We start from the raw sequence: 14039 nt of genomic DNA on the forward strand, positions 1-14039 counted from the left end.
TTTGGGAGGGAGTAGTTTGGGAGGGACTGGTTTGCTCATCTGGGCTGCTACAGGTTCAATGGACCAAATGGCCTCCTTCCCTGTTTTAGCCTTACTACTTTTCTGATTTAAGATTCTAGTTGCTGAAACAGTGATGGTTGGTTAATTCGGGGCATGCCTGAACCTGATGCGTGCACTACCCAGTGTCCGTGTGTGCTTCTTTTCAATTCTCTAACTTTGGGTACTGAGTCCAACTGGAGCACCTCCACAGCAGTAACGTGAATTTATATGGCGCCTTCAGGTTGTCTCAACTCACTTTAAAGTTAATGAAGCAATCTTGAATTGTAGCCACGAATACAACAGGTAATTTGCACACAGCAAGATCTCCCAGACAATGACAGCTCAATCTGCTGGAGTAATCTTGTTTGAGGAATAAATATTGATCTGGATGCCAGGAAATCTCTCTGCTCTTCTTAAACATAGTGCCTGGATCTCGATTTGCAATCTGATTCGCAAAAGGGCACTTCCAGCAGCGAGGCATCCCTCAGTACCACAGTGAACAGTCACACTGGATTATGTGCTGACATCTTTGACATGAACACAGAACCTTCTGACGCACATCATCGGGCCGGTTGACATCTACTAACTCAGAAAATTGTCCGGGGATTCGACTTTAGGTCTTCTGGTACATTTTCCCTCAGTACACTACGCACTTGGCTAGGCAAATGTATATCAGCTCGTCTTTCGTCTGCCTGAGTAAAGGGACGCACAACGGACGTAAAAGTGGAAAGTACTTTGTTTAAAAGCAGAGCCGAGACTTTAATTGGAAAGTAAAAGGAGAGGCAGAAATGGAAAGGACGACGTGGTCAGGAGATAACACGGGAGGGAGAAGGGGTCAGCGAGTGCCAAAAACCTAAATAGCAAGCACGCTGATTCGCAGGACACCGACTGTGTGGTTCCATTATCCCCCAGGCACTTAAAGCTCGGCACTGCTTGTTAAGCATAAAACAAACTGGTGGAGGAACCCAGTGAGGCAGGAGGCAGAATCTGTGGAGGGAAATGGACACTCGACGTCCTGGATGAAGGGTCTGGACCCGAAACGTCGACTGTCCATTTCCCCACTAGATGCTGTCTGACCCGCTCTGTTCCTCCAGCAGTTTGTCTTTTTGCTCCAGATTCTGCAATCTCTCGTGCCTCCATTTTACTGCTTGCTAGGATCTGGGATTTTGAAAGAAAACTTTGGAAAAGTTTAACTCGATGATACGTTAATGCGTAACACGCTGCAAACTTTATTCCGCAGTTTACTGTGCCCCGCAGCCAGCATCAGGGGACTGAACCCTATGAAAACCGCGGCGCAGTAGTTGGCCAAAGTCAACAAGAAGGTGGTGGCCGCGCCCCCGTCGTGATTGTAGTAATACACAGCCACCAAGTGGGTGCCCGAACACAGAACAAAGAGCGACACCAACGCCATGATTAGCTTTGCTGCTGTTCGTTCCACCTGCACACTGTGGAGGTGGTCATCGGCGATCGCCCTGATATGCTGGTTGAGATAATACACGGTGCTGAGATTGGTGCAGATCATGAGGACAATGGGCAGGAATTCATGCAGGATCAGGGAGACTGCTGCGAATATGATACCGGCCCGCCGAGTTGGGAATTTCCAGGAACAGGTTAGGAAAGGTTCGTCGGTGGTACTGACCAACATTAGCTTCTTGGTGTGATTCAGACCAACCTTCTCGGTGTAAATAATAGCTGGGATGGAATAGAGACAATTAACAAACCACACGGCGGATAATATTATCACCACGTAGATGATCTCCTTCATCTTGGAGCTCAGATGGAAGTGTTGTTTTATCTTCAGAAAGTGGAAGCAGCTGAGACAGAAGGTGACCCAAACGCTAACGCACTTCAGCCACAACCAAAGGAACATGAACACTCTGCACCAGTTAAGGGTCAGGGAAATTTTCACTCCCGACTCCGTAATAAACAGCAGGACGTTTCGAAAAGTTGAAATCAGTAGGTTGACAGCGGCAAGGTTCGCTAGAATGATGTCGGAAGCGGCGAGGCCGTGGTGTTCCACACTTGTGGCTAGTATCGTCACCAACACCAGGATGTTGCCTAAAACCCCCAGAAACACTAGAATACCGTAAACGATGAGCTGGCCTGAACTTCTAAACTCCATCCCCTTCGCTTTTGGATCCTTAGATCTTGAGATCAGCACCTGCAGCAGATTAAACAGGATAAATAAATTGGCATGACCGTGTGCTATAACTTGTAATCCATTTTATGGGATCTGGATGTGGTTGGCATTTACTGTCCACCCTGAACTGAGAAGGTGGTGAAGTCACATATAGGCCAAGCAGTGACACAGTGGTAGCTTCACATTACTAGGGTGCACATTTAAAACCCAGATTTATTTAATTAGGATTCAAGCTCATGTCTTAAGCTGGACCAGTAACTTAGTCAACACACCACTGTAGCCCATGCATTTTTGAAGATGAAAATAGAGCCCAGATCAGCACTCATGCCTATCAAACACTGCCAGTACTTCCACACTTGGCGCCATCAATGTGAATTCCTTTTCCTGTTTTCTGTCTTGTTCCTCCTTCCATTACCTCCAGTATCTATAAGTCAATTGTCTCTTTCAATTGCATTTCTCCCACCTCTGCTCAGTTGGTAATCCTTTCACAGAATAGAATTGTTACACACAAATGCAGGCCACTAAATCAATCAAGTCTATCCCAACTCCTAGTAGGGCAATCCCATCAGTCTCATTACCCTACCCCCCCCCCACCCCCCAACTATACCCCACAGTGATAGGCATCAGGGAATCTTTTACAATTTCTGTTACTGGCTTGGATGAAGGCAATAAAGCTACGGTTTGCTCATGACACAAGGATAGGTAGGAGCCATAAAGAAGCCACAAAGGGATTTGGATAGGTTAACTGAGTGGGCAAAGATCTGGCAAATGGAGTATAATGTGGGAAAATGTGAAATTGTTTATTTTGACAGGAAAAATAAAGGAGAAGTATGTTACCTAAGTGATGAGATTGAAGAAATCCGAGCCATAGGGGGATCAAGGTGTCCTACAACATAATTCACAAGAGACCAGCATGCAGGCACAGCAAGTAATTAGAAAGCTAACAGAGTGTTATTGTTTATTGTGAGAGGAATTCAATGCTAAAGTTGGGAGGTTCTGCTGAGACCACATCTGGAATTCGTGTAGTGTTCATCTCCGTATTTAAGCAAAGATATAAATCTCGTTCAAAGTAATTCAGTTTGGTAGAATTGCTTCGAGCAAGATTTATATCTTTGCTTAAATATGCAGATAAACACTACACGAAGGATACCTAGAATAGACGGGTTGCCTTGCAAGGAAAGATTTGACAGACTAGGCTGCTATCCTTTAGGATTTAGAAGAATGAGAGGTAACTTGATTGAACCATATAAGGTCTTGAGAGGTCTTGACAGGCTGGGTGTGGAAAGGATGCTTCCTCAGGGGAGAATCCAAGACTAGGGATCACAATTTAAAGTTGCCCATTTATGAAAGTATTCATCCTTTATTGGATGGGGTTGTGAGTTTTTGAAACTGTTTCCTTGAAGGTTATTTCAGGGTATTAGCTCTATCAAGTGTCGATCCACTTGCCGTGTGAAAACACTGATTATTCTGTTTCCACTACCCCTGCAGGCAGTGAGTCACAAACAATCTGAGAAAAACATTTTTCCTCACATTGTCTTTGAATCTTTTGCCCAAGATGTTAAATGTGTGTCCCCTAGTCATTGAACAACCTATTAATGAACAGCCGCCCTATCTAAACCAGACATAAATTTGCACATCTCCATCAAAGCACTTGTCAATTTTTTTCCCAGGTGAGCTTCTCCATTCTAAAGGCTCAACCCCTGGAACTGTTCTTGTAACTTCTTAGCACCCTGTCTTAAAGCTTCACATTCTTCTTAAAGTGTAGCAACACCACTCCAATTGTGGAAAGACCAATGTTTCCTGCGGGTTCAGAATAAATTCCCTGCTTCGATTCCCTGTGCTCTGTACTGAATCCCTGCATTCCATACGCTTTACTAACCATTATGTTAACATCCCCTTCTACCTTCAAAGATGTAAGTCTATTCCTGGACACATTTTAGACTGTATTTATTGTATCTTGTCTCTCTTTATTCTTTCTGTCTAAATAGAATATGTGGGGCAGAATGAATATGGCACTCCCATCATGCACTCCCACCATTTTAAGTAGGTTTTGTCAATGGAAAACAACACAACATGGGAATTTTGAGGAGCTGGGAGTTACTGTGTAGGAAGTTCTGTTTCACTTCTAGATTTCCTTTCATATTTTGTGGCAACCTTTTTCAATGTTTCAGCAACATTCTACATCTCTTTTCAGTGCCAATCACCTTCCCCAGATAAAGGAGCATTCTGGTAACTTACATTAAGCACTTTTTTCTAAGCTCTGCTGTATTAGTCAGTTTGGAAATGCATAACCAGTAAAGCTCAAAAGCAGCATTAATGTCCCTTCGATGTTCTTGCCACCACTGCAATCAACTCCTGAGATTGTATCTGAGATCTCAATCTAAGTGAGTGGGTAATAATGAATATGGACAGAGCTCCTTCATTCACCTTTATCTCCTGTGGGCATTTGGTAATTTTTTCCTTATGGGCCATATCTCACTGAACTGAGCAAAAGGCGGAGAAATGAAATGTTTGAGTAACCAGGTAGAGTATCTGCATCAGGTTGAATCCACAGGCAACAATGGGAATCTATGGTGACCATGAGACACACTACAGAGTTGGCACATTCTGGTCTTTCACCAATGTGTTGATAACAGAGAATATGCAGAGAATGGAAAGATATAGACCATGTGCAGGCAGTAGGGATTAATGTAATGAGGAATCATAAGCTTGGTTAGTTTGGTGCAACGTTGTGGGCCAAAGGGCCTGCTCCTGTGCTGTCCTGTTCAATGTTCTATCTTCCAAAGACGTACAAATCTTTCTCCAAATCTCAGGAATGATGGCAGGCAGATCCGCCATTCGTTAGACTGCTGTTGTTGACTAACTGGGCAGCCTGGCTCATTGATAGGATTCGGAAGGGCAGGCCCTGTACTTCTCCTTTAAACCTTCATATAATTGGCTTACAAGGGCAACATTTATTACCCAACACCAATTCTCCAGTTTGCTGGTCCATTGGAGGGCCATCGATTGCCATGAATCCAGAGTCACAATGTCATGTGGTAAACTTGAAGTTTCATAGTAACTAGCTTTCTTTTCCATTTTTAAAAATTTTCCCTGCTGCCCTGATGCTATTGATGTGTCTGTGGATCATTAGTCCAGACCTATACACTCACGACTGCGTGACCAGATTCTGCTCTTAACGCCATCTACAAGTTTACAGATGATACCGCTGTAGCGGGCCATATCTCAAATAATGGTGAGTCGGAGTACAGAAGGGAGGTAGAGAGCTTAGTGACATGGTGTCATGACAACAACCTTCCCCTCAATGTCAGCAAAACAAAAGAACTGGTCATTGACTTCAGGAAGGAGGGCGGTGCACGTGCACCTGTCTACATCAATGGTGCTGAGGTCGAGAGGGTTGAGAGCTTCAAGTGTCTAGGAGTGAACATCACCTGTCCTGGTCCAACCACGTCGACGCCTTGGCCAAGAAAGCTCTCCAGTGCCTCTACTTCCTCAGGAGGCTAAAGAAATTTGGCATGTCGCCCTTGACACTCACCAATTTTTATCAATGCACCATAGAAGGCATCCTATCTGGATGCATCACGGCTTGATACGGCAACTGCTCTGCCCGGGATCGCAAGAAACTGCAGAGGATTGTGGACACAGCTCAGCACAACACAGAAACCAGCCTCCCCTCCATGGACTCTGACTATACTTCTCGCTGCCTCGGTAAAGCAGCCAGCATAATCAAAGACCCTACCCACCCGGGACATCTCTCTTTCCCCCCCTCCCATCGGGTAGAAGATACAAAAGCCTGAAAGCGTGTACCACCAGGCTCAACGACAGCTATCCCGCTGTTATAAGACTATTGAATGGTTGCCTAGTATGATAAGATGAACTCTTGACCTCACAATCTATCTCGTTATGACATTGCACCTTATTGTCTACCTGCACTGCACTTTCTCTGTAGTTGTGACACTTTACTCTGCATTCTGTATTGTTTTACCCTGTACTGCCTCAATGCATTATGTGATAAATTGATCTGTATGAATGGTATGCAAGACAAGTTTTTCACTGTATCTCTGTACAAGTGACAATAATAAACTAATTCCAGTTCCAATTCCTCTGGATTATTTGTCTAGTAGTGTAACCTCTGTGCTCCTTGTACTATGTTGTGTACATTATAAATTTACAGAATAATACAGCACAGAAGACAACTATTCAGCTCATTGAGACTACACCAGCTCTTTCCAGGACCAATACAATTTATAGAATTACACAGTCATACAGCATGAAAACAGGCTCTTTGTCCCCATGAGATCATGCTGACCATGTTCACAAATCTAATTTTATTCTTCCTATATTCCCATCTGGATTCCTCCACTTAACTACACACTGGGGTCGATTTACACTGGCTAATTAACCGACCTACTTGCATGTCATTAGGATATGGGAGGAAACCAGAGCACCTGGAGGAAACACATTATATGGAGAATGTGCAAACTGCACATAGACTGCACTGGATGTTGGAATAGAACCTGGGTCGCTGGAGCTGTGAGGAAGCAGCTTTACTAGCTGCATCACTGTGATGCCCTAAATTCATTCCACTTCCCTGCAATTTATGTTTAATCCTTTATTTTCTTTCAACTCTTCATCTAATTTCCTTTTGAGAGCTATTTTCAAATTTGTATTCATCCCTGCCTGCCAAACTATTTCCAATGTAAAAATGTTTTTACTCATTGGTTCTGGATCAGTTGCCAAGGAACGTTGTTCTGATTTCTAGTTATAAAACTCAATATCTTGTTATCTCCCAACAATAGAGCTCAGTTCATTGTCACTGGATAGTCAAAAACTTTAAATTCATCTTGAGTACAGTTTCATGGATGCTGGTAAACCTCTGGTACTTTGTTGAAGTGGTAATTCTTATGTAGAAGGTAGGTTATTCATGCTTAACTTTAGATAACAATGGGGTAAAGTATATGATGGTCTTAACTGGAGATATAACAACAACCATACTGTTCTAAAGCTATTAGCTGCATATTTTTAGTCGATTAAGTAAGTTGGACTATTTATAAGACACATTTGGAGGTTCATAAGACTTGATTTCTGCCAACCTGTGTTAAATTCTCTGAGTTAGTGGGATTTCTCATTAAGGAAGTAGTTTACACTTCATAATGGAGAAAGGGAAACTATATGTAATAGAGAAGGATCAATCATGATGGCCAGCTTACCAAAATAATGTAAAACTTATGGTTTTCATTGCTCAATAATTTTTTTTTGCTGGCAGTGATTGTTGCTGGAGAGACTAAGTAATACCACATGTTATATCCTTGTGCATTAACAGTTACAGGTGGTCACTCTGGAACATTAAATGTGTAATAATAAACCTTCAAATGGTTACTGGGAAATTCTAGAGCTAATATAAAACAAAAAACAGAAAATATTATGTATGCACAACAGGTCCATCAGCATCTCCATGAGGTTATCAGCATTTCACTGAATTACAGATACTTTGGAGCCCAGCCTGTGATTCCGTCCTCCGTCTTGACCATGTGTACATAACAAATCCAGCAGTACTCACTTCAATGGTCTGTTGATCTTCAAACACACACAGAATCTATCACCCACACTGGCTATTTTCAGCTGTGCCACAAGACAATTGAAGTTCGCATCTGTACAGTTAAACAATAAATAACAAATCATAGTTAAAGGAGCATAGACAAAGATTGAAACATATCTTTTTTAGTTGCATTCTGTTTTGTGCAAATTAATTTTCTTCTAGTCCATGTAAAATTGAGTGAAGAATATCTATAGTCGTTTGGGCATGGCACACATTAGAGTAACCAGAAGACAGCGGCCAAGACCTGAATATCATGTCTATCTTGAATCTTTGCATGGAATTACAGAGTTGACAGCACTCAAAGAGGCTATTTGGGCCAACTCATCTATAAACCTTTTCCCACTCTTTCTACATTATTTCATCTTCCCCATCACGTTTTTATTACTTTACTTTTAATGAGCCATGGAGTATGGAAAAGGCCATTTGGCCCACCAAGTTCATGCCATCCATCGAACACCATTTACATTAATCCAACATATCTCATTTTATTCTCCCCACTTTCCCAAGAACTCCCCCAGATTCTACCCCTCCCCTAAACACTATGGGCAATTTTCAGTGCCACCAAGCTACACATCTTAGGGACGTGGGAGGAAACTGGAGCACCCAGAGGAAACGCATGATCCCAAGGAGAGCATTCAAACCCCATACAAACGGTACTGGAGATCAAAATTGAACTTGGATCACTGAAGCTGTGAGGCAGCAGCTCTACCAGCTGTGCTGTCCTTGCTATGAGGAGATTGTATTATTGAGTACGTTAACTGGGAGAACATTTAATTTTCTCCTTTATTTATTTCAGCTTAGAAACACAGGAACATTAGGTCCAGGAGAGATTGTTCAATCCCTTGGGGCTGTTCTATTGTTTAATTAGATTGCTGCTGATGTAGATCTCAATTCTGTTTCCTGCCTTTGCTTGAGAATCCCTTGATAGCCATAGAATCATACAGCATGAAGCAGGCTCCCTGGCCCACCTATGTGTACTAACACCATTTTCTAGTAGCCGGCTGTGTAGCCTTGTATACCATGTGTTGGTGTAAATACTTCTTAAATATTGTGAGAGTCTCTGCTTCCACCACCCTCTTAGGTAGTGCATGCCAGATTTCAGTCGCTCTCTGGGTGAAAAAAACTCTTCCTCAAATCCATTTTAAAACTCATAACCCTGACAAACCTATGCTCACTGGTTATAGGCAGCTCTACCAAGGGGAAAAGTTTCTCACTATCTGCCCTAAGTATGCCCCTCATAACTTTGTATACCTCAAACAAGTGCTTCCATCCTCAGCCTTCTTTGCCTCATGGAAAACAAATCCAGTCTGTCTGGTCTCCCCTCAGCTTAAACATTCCATTCCAAGTAACATCCTGGTGAATCTCCCCTGTATCCTCTCCAGTGCAATCACATCCTTCCTATAGTGTGGTGACCAGAACTGTACACATCACTCTTAACTAATGTTCTACACCATAATCTCCCTGCTCTTATATTCTATAGCCAGGCTAATGAAGTCAAATATATCATATGGCTTCTTAACTACCTGTGCTTCTGCCTTTGGGGATCCTTGTTTATGTTCACCAAGGTTCCTCTGTTCCTTAGTACTTCCTAGGGTCTTACCATTCATTGTGTATATCTCAGCCTAACTAATCCTTCCAAAGCACACAATTTCTTTGCCAATTTTACCAACAGTGTGGAGGATCAGAGGGATCTTGGGGTCCGAGTCCATAGGACGCTCAAAGCGGCTGCGCAGGTTGTCTCTGTGGTTAAGAAGGCATATGGTGTATTGTCCTTCATCAATCGTGGAATTGAATTTAGGAGCCAGGAGGTATTGTTGCAGCTATATAGGACCATGGTCAGACCCCACTTGGAGTACTGTGCTCAGTTCTGGTCGCCTCACTACAGGAAGGATGTGGAAGCCATAGAAAGGGTGCAGAGGAGATTTACAAGGATGCTGCCTGGAATGCTGAGCATGCCTTATGAAAGCAGGTTGAGGGAACTCGGCCTTTTCTCCTTGGAGCGAAGGAGGATGAGGGGGACCTGATAGAGGTATATAAGATGATGAGAGGCATTGATCGGGTAGATAGTCAGAGGCTTTTCCCCAGGGCTGAAATGGTGGCCACAAGAGGACATAGGTTTAAGGTGCTGCGGAGTAGGTATAGAGGAGATGTCAGGGGTAAGTTTTTTTACTCAGAGAGTGGTGAGTGTGTGGAATGGGCTGCCGGCAACGGTGGTGGAGGCGGATATGATAGGGTCTTTTAAGAGACTGTTGGATAGGTACATGGAGATGAGAAAAATAGAGGGCTATGGGTAAGCCTAGTAATTTCTAGGGTAGGGACATGTTCAGCACAGCTTTGTGGGCCGAAGGGCCTGAATTGTGTTGTAGGTTTTCTATGTTTCTAACACATCAATATCATTCTGCAGCCAAAGATTAATCTCCTCACTGTCAACAACAACACCAACCTTCATGTCATCTGTGAACTTATAACCATACCTCTTTCATTCACATTCAGATCATTAATGTACATAACAAACAGTGAGGGTCCCAGTGCAGTACAGAACTCTTCACAGGCTTCCAATTGTAAATTCGACCCTAGACCTTCACCCTTTGCCTCTCTATCACCAAGCCAATTGCACATTCATTTTGCCAATCCCATGGGCTATTACCTTTTGGGCCAATCTCCATGTGTGACCTTGTCAAAGGCTTTACTGAAGTCCATGTGGACAACATCAACTACACCATCCTCATTATCAAATTAGTCACTTCCTTGAAAAATTTAGTCAAATTAATCAGAAAAATTTCCCCTTAAAGCCATGCTGACCATCCTTGATTTATCCCAATCTCTCCAAGTACAGCTTAATCCTGTTCCTCAGAATTCTTTCCAATAATTTTCCTTCCATTGATGTTAGATTCACAGGCCTGTAATTATCTTGCTTATTTCTGCTGCCCTTCTTGAATAGAAAAAACACATTTGTTTTCCTCTCAACATTTGCTCAGAGAAGATCAGGAAATTACTGTAAAGGCCCCGTCAGTCTCCTCCCATAGCAGCCTGGGATACATCCCATCAAGCTCTCAGGATTTATCTACCTTTAAGCCCACTAAGACATCAAATACCTCCTCCTTTTTGATGGTAGTTTGTTCTAGAACTCCACTATCCCCACCTGAATTCTCCAACTATAATGTCCTTCCTCTCCATGGTGAATACAGATGAGAAGCTTTCACTTAAGACCTATACTTACATCCTCTGACTCCATGTAGATTGCCACTTTGGTCCCTACAGGGCCCTACTCTTTCCTGGTTGTCCTCTTGATCCAAATGTAGTTATAAAATGTTTGGGATCTTCCTTAATCTTGCTCACTAGTGCTTTTTGTGCCCACTCTTAGTGCTCCCAGTTGTTTTTTTTAAGTACCCTCCTACACTCTGTATACCCCCATAAAGCCACTTTGTTTACAGTTCTCTAAATATGTCATTGACTACTTTTTTAATCAAGCCTTCAATATTCATTGGCATCCAAGATTCCTTGGGCATGTTGACTGTATCTTTCACTGAGAATACATTGGCCTTGAATACTCATTATTTCATTTTTGAATCGCTCCCTTAGGTTTCATGTCGACTTACCTGTTCCACATCCACTTTTGCCAATTTTAGTCTTATCACATTAAAATCATATTCCAACTTAGAACCCTAATTTCTGGTCTATCCTTGTCCTTCTCTATAACAACCACAAAGCATACAGAACTTACTTAACAGAAATCTATCAAACATAAAACTCCAAATGCCCTAAACTTTCAGAGCAGGGTTTCTACTTGCTGTTGTGGAACAGGTTGGTTCTAATATTAATATTGAGTTCCCTGTTTCTTGCTTCTCCCACAGAAGGAAATAATTTCTTCATATCTATCCTATCCAATGCTTTTAATATTTTTAAATGCCTCCAACGTTCTCCTTTACCCAACAAAATTTGAAATATTTATTTAATAGTCCTGCAGGAAATTCTTTGCATGATATCATGTTGATTAGAGTCAATACTGTGCTTGCTACCCCATCCTACAGCCCCCACAATAAATAAAGACTGAGATATTGAAGCACAATTTTTATAAATGTGTTGCCTTGGTAATCTTAATTGGACTTAATTTGCATTTAGTAGAATTTAGCCAGAACTGAAATTAAATCAACAAATCCCATCCTCCTTGTTGGATATTTTATTTACCTTTCCCCATCCTAAATATAAACAAAATGAAAGAAGTGAAAAAATACAGAAGCTATTCGGTCAGTCACTTTATACAAGGGGATATAATGGTATTACTGGAGCACAACCTTCGAATTAAACCCATGAACATGAAGCTGTTTTAGTTATCTGGTGGGTGATTATGAAGCAGGACATTAATTGATCCAGTTGGCATATAAGTTGTGACAACACAATAGGCTTTCGCATCCCAGCTGTAAAGTGACAAATAAACCTGCTTGGAGTCTTGTTCCTGATCAGCCAGAATCTGTACGCACTTTAACATTTGGGAAAGGACCAGTCTTCGCATCTGTTCCTTGATGGAGATCGGTGATGCTTCCATCCCAGCTCCATTATAGGTCAGGGTCACACATGAAGAATGACCAGTTGATTGAGGTATGGTAAAGAGGGTGCTGCCAATCAAGCACACTTCCCAACAGGAATCAGCATCTTCAGGAAAACCTTAGAAGAAAAATCTTGCATGCATTATTGTACGACCTGATTGCAGGAAATCCTCATCCTGCCAAATACACAGAACACTTTTGCTGGAAGTGACAGGGCTTGGTCTGCTGAAATCAATGCAGACATTAATGACAAGATGTTAAAAAAAAGGCGCAGCCCTTATGAAGTCCAAGAGCCAGAAGGTAGAAGCATTAACTGTGCCTGAAGGAAACAGACCTTATGAAAAGAATAACAAAAAATACAAAGGAAACAATTACCAATGAACAAGAATGAAAGCCAACTGATCCAGGCTTTAATTGTTAAGTGGGCCAGAACCTAACTTGATATTTTCCATCTGACCACTTTCTCCCCCATAAATATCTGGAAAGGTAAATTCTTACTAATACATAAAATGTCAGTAGGATATCAGGCACCTTAGTGGTTAAGTATCTCAGTAACCAATGCAATTCAAGGATAGAGAAGAAACAGAGAAATGTATCAAAAGGACACAGAGAACACAGCAGTAAAATAAGGAACTGAAAGCAAAGGAAATAAAGTTTGGATTACGAGAGAGAGAGAGAGAGGGAGGGAGAGAAAAGATAGAGAGGCAAGTTTAGAGAAGTTCACACAATGGTATTTGCTGAGATCCATAATTCCCAGGGTATTTCTTCCTCACTACAAGACTTTATACCGTAGTGCTGTGTTAAACCCGCCATTGTTATCCAAGCAAATTCTGGAAAACTGTGTTTAGATTTGGGAAGGAGGAGATCAATAACCTAAAGGTACTGCTTACCTTGATTGCAACTAGTCAGTGTAGAAGGAGGCTGAGCATCTTGTGTCTATTCCAGCTGGATTCTACCATCTGATTTTTAAACTGTTGTTTCGCTGACCAAGTAAACTTGTTCACTTCATTGACCAGGTAATTGGTGCCTAGCAACAAATCTATTGGTTAATGAGTGCATGAACAATTTATGAAGAGTTTATACTTCTATTCATTAACAGCTGCACTCATCATTATTAATAGATATAAATAATTCCTATTGTTATAATTTGGAATAATTTCAGATTACTATTATTCTATCTTGTTTCTCTGATTTAAATGATAGTTAAGTTTGTCACGTTTTACCTCTGCTAATTGACATATTAGTATGCTTCTCTATTACTCCGGTCAGGGTGATCTGTGTACTATCTACAGGAGCATAATACAGCAGTGACTACACCACTGCCATTTAATGCTGATGTTCGTTTTGTCTTTAATTCTTAATTTGATTTAAAAATGTGGTGTATTTTTGTTTCATCTCCTTTCATTCTTTTCCTATCTTCACCCATCTCAGTAATTCTTTCCTGATTATTATCCTCCTGCTGAGTTGTTCCTCAGTCTCCAACCGTCTCAGTCACTCTCTCCTTAGTTATACAGTTCTGTCTTTTTGGGTCTCCTGCTAGTTTGCTAGTCTCAATAATTGGTCGCAATTCCTTTCTTATCTGTCTCACTGACCTATATTTTTGCAATTCCTTTTTGTCTGCTATAACATACTTAAAGGAAAACACAGCAGTGTAATAATAATTGAGCTATGAATGGACATCTAAGTGATAGATTGTGATGACAAAAGGTCCCTT

The 14039-nt window shown here is 41.7% G+C and overlaps 1 protein-coding gene across 1 annotated transcript; it reads right to left on the bottom strand.

The window, feature by feature from the left end:
• Positions 1–1228: 1228 nt before the first annotated feature.
• On the bottom strand, positions 1229–2161 carry LOC127583218 (olfactory receptor class A-like protein 4). Its single transcript, XM_052038988.1, has one exon. It carries the CDS (start codon positions 2159–2161, stop codon positions 1229–1231), a length of 933 nt encoding a protein of 310 aa, XP_051894948.1.
• Between the last annotated feature and the right edge of the window lie 11878 nt (positions 2162–14039).

Source organism: Pristis pectinata, chromosome 26, assembly GCF_009764475.1.
Source record: "Pristis pectinata isolate sPriPec2 chromosome 26, sPriPec2.1.pri, whole genome shotgun sequence".
In the NCBI taxonomy this organism is placed as follows: Eukaryota; Metazoa; Chordata; class Chondrichthyes; order Rhinopristiformes; family Pristidae; genus Pristis; species Pristis pectinata.

Coding starts and splice junctions, on each gene's coding strand:
- LOC127583218 (XM_052038988.1), bottom strand. CDS start 2,161: ATGGAGTTTAGAAGTTCAGGCCAGCTCATCGTTTACGGTATTCTAGTG.